Source organism: Rattus norvegicus, chromosome 1 (assembly GCF_036323735.1).
Source record: "Rattus norvegicus strain BN/NHsdMcwi chromosome 1, GRCr8, whole genome shotgun sequence".
NCBI classification, from domain to species: Eukaryota; Metazoa; Chordata; class Mammalia; order Rodentia; family Muridae; genus Rattus; species Rattus norvegicus.
Genome location: NC_086019.1, coordinates 3,783,892 through 3,789,883, shown reverse-complemented (window position 1 = coordinate 3,789,883; position 5,992 = coordinate 3,783,892). Strand labels below are relative to the sequence as shown.

Genomic DNA, 5,992 nt, shown 5'->3' with positions numbered 1-5,992 from the left:
ATGTATGTCTTTCTGTGATTGGGTTAGCTCACTCAGGATGATATTTTCCAGTTCCAACCATTTGCCTACGAATTTCATAAACTCGTTGTTTTTGATAGCTGAGTAATATTCCATTGTGTAGATCTTACTATAAAAATTTCCTTGATTCTGACTGCACTTTTTGCAGAGGATGTGCTGACCACACCAATCTTTTTCTTTTTCTTTTCTTTCTTTCTTTTTTTTTTTTTTGATTTCAACTTTTATTTGAAAACAACTTAAATTTTAGACAAATGATTTTAGTATATAAATTTGATTTTTTTTTATACAGAATATAAAGATTTCCCTCATTAATCTCTTGTGGGAAGGGGATTACAGGCCCGAAGGAAGACACATTCTGCACACAAAGTACACCTCCTATGTGTGGCACTGGTGGCAAAGGGTGTCTTCTCCTGAACATACATTAGAACCAAGTGGTGACATCACACATCAAAGGTTCCCTTCCCCCCTCCCCCCTCCCCCGTCTGTGGTTTGCTCACATTGACCTTAAGGAATTTGGGGGGCAGGTAGTCTTCCTTCTGGTTCTGGGGCTTGGCTGTGCGCCTCCTGCTGTCCGCTAAGGACTTGGCCCTTTCACTCCCTCAATTGTAGGCGTGTGCTTCTCTCTACCTTTGCAGGCACCACCCTGACAGGCTCCTCCTCAAGACGGGGGTTCTGCCGGCCTCCTCAGGCCACCAGCGCAGGGCGCGGCCTCAGGCAGCTTGTGCCTACCGCGGACTGGACTCCTTATTTTGTTTCTTTACCCTGTGCTCAAGGAACCCTGAGGGCGCAGCTGCAGGTGAGTGAGATGAAGGGGCGGCCAATGTGAGCGTCCTGAAAAAGTTGGCTCAGTATTCAGGTCACAGTAGCAGACTCCATGGGCCTCGGGGACCTCAGGGACCTCTGCATGTGCCACTGAGGACCAGAGCCACCAGGTCCTGTAGGGATTCACAGAAACAAGTAGGAAAAGGTGCCCTAGGAACCTACAAGGCTGGAACTTGAACTCGGAAAGCCCAGAATTCACAGTCCAGGTGCCTGGGACTTTCTCAATTCTCTGTGCTGGGTCCTGTGCGGGGAGGTACTGAGGATTCCTGATTTTCTCAGCAGCTCTGGTCGCACCCTAGGCCGCCTGGGCTCAGAAAGGACCATGGCAATGAGAGCCACCACCAAGTGCAATCTTTCTCTGAATCTGGGTCTTTTGGTGCTGCTGAATTTTCTGGGGACCGCGATGCTAGACGGTGAGTTCCGAGGGTCTACATGGAGGGGGTCTACATGGAGGGGGTCTACGTGGAGGGGGTTGGGGCACTGAACAAGGACCTGGCTAAGTCCGGAAGTTCCCTCAGTCCTGAGCTACCAGGAAGCTCCTAGGCTTCCTCTACTTCTCCACCTCAGCAACTGGGGACCCCGGATCTGCCTGCCTCCACTCCCCTCCCCCACGCTACACATAGAAGTTCGGAAATAAAACTTTTGGCAGGAGGGCGGAGCAGGGCTACAGGGTTGAAGGTTACAGCTGAGAGAAAAGAGTACTTGGTGATGTCCTCAGCACCATTGGGGTCCTTAGGAAGGAAGTCTAAAATCCAGTCTCTGGGACTGGATATGCTGGGCACAGTGCTGACCCCTCCAAGGGAAAGGCTCAGACAGCTGACCTGGATCTAAGGCAGGCTGTGCTCTGAAGACTGCCTTCCTGGGGATTCCTCACAAGCTCCGCACCATTTCAGAAACTGTTTGTTCTTGAGCTTTCCTTCCTACCTTCCCATCCTCTGTCTCATGGTACCTCCAGACTGGTGGGAAAGAAAGGTTTAAGGAGATACATTGGGCCTTCAAGCACGTCACAGACAGACAGAGATCTCTTCCTGAGAATGAAATAGGTGTGTGGTTTAATGTGGGGGAAGCTGAGCTCTGATGGCCAACAGAGCTGTGTGACAGAGCCCAGAGGGAGCAGGGATGAGCACTGAGCTCACAGCTGGCAGCTTCCCTCTCCAGGACAACTGGGGCATTGCCTCAGGAGCTTCCCTCAACTCCAGGCTCCATGTTGAATTTCCATGTATTCTATGTTGCCTCCCTTCTCATGAGTGTTCAGATAGATTTTCATGCCCAGGAATATGGATTTTATCTGACAAACTTTATACTTCAGTACTTGATAGTAGACAATAAGAATAGTTTTGTGGTAAGTCCTGCGGGTAACATGGTATGCACTGGGGCGGGGTGGGGTCTGACCAACGTGAAACAGCCACTGTTCTCACAGAACAGAAGATGCAGAGATGGTGGGCCTCTTGAATAGAGTCACCTCTTCCTGACCTTTGCCCTTCAGAAGAATGCTTGGGGTCACAGGAACATGTGTCCTATGGCTTTGTGCTCCCAATTTGGAACTCACCTTCATGTTTCTCTCACAGATGTACACTCTGTTAGTTGCAACTTGATCATCAGGTCTCCTACCAAAGCAGAACTGCTCTGGTATGAAGGACAGTGTTCAATGGATGGAATTGATTTCCTTTCTTTTAATAACGTGAACAAGACCATGCCTTTGGGTAACCAGGAGAAGATGGCAAATGCCACCGAAGTGTGGACATGTTTGACCCAGTGGATAGAGCTATTGGGCCAGGACTTAAGGGATAAGGTGTCTGAAATCAAAGGGGACACTACCAAGACCAGTGGTAAGTGTGGGACTGAGCACAGAGGCAGAGATGGTTGGCACGAGAGGAGGGGCAGAGCACATGGAGGAGTGGGATGTGAGTATCTTTGTGTGAAGGAGCTGAGCGCTTGTGGTACTGTGCAGGCCCAGGGTACACAGTGGATAAAAAGAGAAAGTCGTGTGGAAAAGATACTGACACCTAAGCTTGTAGGGAAGGACTTGACCTTGAGGGGTAACGAATGGATCAGAAGGGAAGAATGACGGTGTTGTATGTGACTTGCAGGTCACCCCACTTTACGGGTCACCATGCTTTCTAACCACAGCCATGGACAAATCATTGGTGCTTCCTGGGAACTCAACATCAGTGAGAATTATTCCTTCATCTTGGACCTAAAGACTATGAAGTGGAAACTGATTAATCCTGTACCAGAGGACATAATGAAAGAATGGAAAGATGATGCGACATTAATGAAACATCTGAATTTGTCCATAGTAGAGTGCAGTCAGAAATTCAATGAATTCTTAAATCAGCACGAGGAAAGAACAAGTAGGTATTACCTGGATTGTCAGAAGGCTCTTCTTCTAATTTCATAGAGCTGCCCTTCCACCAGCTCCACCACCACTTTTTAAAGGATTTACCATCTTACTCTGGCACAGTTATACACCAGCAATTTCCTCAACATCCAGTGATATCCACAGTTCATTTGTCAAATTTTGGGAGGTTTGATAGATATTAACTTTCCTTTGTAATGAAATAAACTCTGCTGAGACATCATTTATACAACTCCCACTCCTCTGTCTACTCAGGACTTTGTAAATAGGTCTGGCATGTGAGTCCCTCTGACTGCCTTGGGAGAGAAGGTGCTAATGGAGGGGTGTATTTAACTTTATGGAGAACTTTCCTATGTTTTTTTTTTTAAGGATCAACAACAAGGGCCCCAGATATCACCCAGCCTCCACCTACCAGCCAGGTTCCTTATAAGGAAGTATTGATCCCTGTAGGACTCATCATTTCCATCATCTTTATTATTTTCATTTGCATATGTGTGAAGAGGATGTGTTGTCCCCAAGGAGGTGAGGAGCAGGCTGGGGTCTCATCCTGTCCTTGGTAGTGTTGTTTGTCAGGGGACTTTCAATAGTTGTCTCAGTGGTTATTAGGGATGGGAATGCTGGTCCTCAAACTTGCATAGCAAGTGCCTTTACCCACTGAGCCATCTTACCAGCAACCAACATTGACCTTTTGGGAAACTGATTTCCAGTTCAATAAGTTTCCTTCTGCTTAGACCATGAGAATGGAATGAAACCAGCTTGTGAGCACCTCACTTGCAGGCACTCCTGTCATGACACATGCAGGGACACTGACTCTACATTCATTCCCAGAACAATTGGAAAGCTGTTTCCACACAGCCAGTTAGTTCTGCCCATGAACTCTCTCTGTCTTACTTCCCTTCGTGCTACATGCAGTAATGGCTGTTGACCCCAGAAATGGGTCTGTCTGAGAAGAGGTTTGGTGACCTGGAGCTCTAAACCATCTTTGTTTGTCAGGGGTCATGACGTGTAAGGGTAGAAGCTAAGAAGCGACTTCCAGACTTCTGTGCTGGGATCAAGGATGTATTACTTTCACAATCAAAGTGTGTCTCTCACTTCAAACCTCCCTAGGTAGAGAACTTCAGCTGCTCAAGGACTACTGCATCAACTGGCACAAGCCACAGAGGAATGAGGGGCTAGATGAAACAGGAGGAGAGGTTCCCAACCAGAGAACCAAAATGCTGTCCCAGGAGGAAGATCCCAAGACATTGGGGTAAAAGCATTTATTCAACCAAACATCCATATTACCCCATCCAAGATTCAGGAAACACCTTATAACATAGGGAAGAATGGGTGCAGGAGAACACAGTTCTCAGGCATGACCTCACTGCTGTGTCTTTGAACTGAATATTTCTGAGAAATTGCATGATGCCTGCACAAGACCTGGCCTGTCAATCCTCCCTTCATGGAGCCACAGGGCCTCATAAGCTTCCTCACTCACTGAGAATTTTTCTGCATTTAATGCTGCCAGAGCTGATAGTATTTATTGGTGTGGTCACTACTATGGAGCCTGTATTCCTGCAAATAACTCCTTGTCCACACTCCTATAAATGAGTCCAAGTTAAGTCATTTGATCAATTATTATTACTTTTTAATTTAAAGAAACTTCCCTTGAAAGTAGAGGTGGCATTTGGAAGAGGAAACCTAAGCAGGAAGTGGGTAGGGGACATGAGAAGTGATTAAAGTGTTGTCATGACCAAATTATCTTACACACATATATGAACACATCATAGTGAATCCAATTGTGATGCATAATTTATGTGAAATACATAGTTAGAAATTTGGCTATGTTTCATTCTTACTGTGTATCAGTGTTTTGCCTGTATGTATATCTGTATGTAACATGTGTACCTGGTACTTGCAGAGGCCCCAGGAGGGCATCGGATCCTGTGGAACTGGAGTTACAGATGATTTCGAGTACTGGGAGCTGAACGCAGAACCTCTCCAAGAACAGCAAGGGAACTTCTGAGCCTTCTCTCAAACCCTCGAATATTTTTTTTCCTTAAAAAAGATTTTTATTTTGTTTATGTATATGAGTACAGTGTCTCTGTGTTCACACACACCAGAGGTGGGCATCAGATCCCATCACAGATCGCTCTGAGCCAGTATGTGTTGCTGAGAGTTGAACTCAGGACCTCTGGAGAGTGAGCAGTTCTCTTAAGCGCCCAGCCGTCTCTTCAGATTAATAAATTTCTTAAAAAGAAAATATGGCCTAAATATTATTAAATACAGGGGAAGGCCTTCACCAAACTTCACAATAAAGTTGAATGTTTCAGATTCACTCACTGTAAAGTGACCATGGAGTGAAATGGCTAGTTATGATGTCATTTGTAGCATTGGAGCATAAAGATTTGGTCGGAGGGGCTCACAGTTGTTCTAAGAGAAATGCCAAGTATTACCACCATATCTAATGAAACCGGTAAATATAAGGTATGTGCTTCACAGTTTTATGTAAGGTTGACAAATTATGGAGCGGTAAGGGAGGAAAGAACCTCGGTTTTAAAATGCTTCCATCAGATCAGGCTGGAGGGAACCCTGTAGGGCATTTTCTTCACAGTAATCACGTGCAGGGCACAGCCCATTTTGGTGATCCTTTCCTATAAGGCTGATGGCTTGTGTATGAGACTGTATGGCTGAGCAAGCCATGAGAAGAAATCTAGTAAACAGCAGTCATGCATGGCCTCTGCATCAGCTCCTGCCTCCAAGTCCCTGCCCTCTTTGAATCCTGTCCTGACTTCTTTCAAAGGACAAACAGTG

General features: G+C 46.1%; 1 protein-coding gene across 2 annotated transcripts; it reads left to right on the top strand.

Moving 5' to 3' along the window:
- The first annotated feature begins 509 nt into the window (after window positions 1-509).
- On the top strand, window positions 510-5,429 carry LOC120098769 (retinoic acid early-inducible protein 1-gamma-like). 2 transcript variants are annotated; one of them, XM_039098419.2, is made up of 7 exons: window positions 510-814; window positions 1,120-1,253; window positions 2,409-2,669; window positions 2,931-3,194; window positions 3,569-3,721; window positions 4,307-4,448; window positions 5,100-5,429. In XM_039098419.2, exons 2-7 carry the CDS (start codon window positions 1,163-1,165, stop codon window positions 5,164-5,166), a joined length of 978 nt encoding a protein of 325 aa, XP_038954347.1. In that variant the 5' UTR covers window positions 510-814; window positions 1,120-1,162; the 3' UTR covers window positions 5,167-5,429. The 2 variants fall into 2 exon arrangements, with proteins under 2 accessions (XP_038954347.1, XP_038954350.1); XM_039098422.2 differs by having other exon boundaries at window positions 511-814; window positions 1,123-1,253.
- Window positions 5,430-5,992: the final 563 nt, after the last annotated feature.

Bases quoted from the DNA above. Each gene is read 5' to 3' on its own strand.
- LOC120098769 (XM_039098419.2), top strand. From the start codon at position 1,163: ATGGCAATGAGAGCCACCACCAAGTGCAATCTTTCTCTGAATCTGGGT. The intron at 1,254-2,408 runs GTGAGTTCCGAG...TTTCTCTCACAG, and splicing joins GGGGACCGCGATGCTAGACG to ATGTACACTCTGTTAGTTGC. The intron at 3,195-3,568 runs GTAGGTATTACC...TTTTTTTTTAAG, and splicing joins TCAGCACGAGGAAAGAACAA to GATCAACAACAAGGGCCCCA.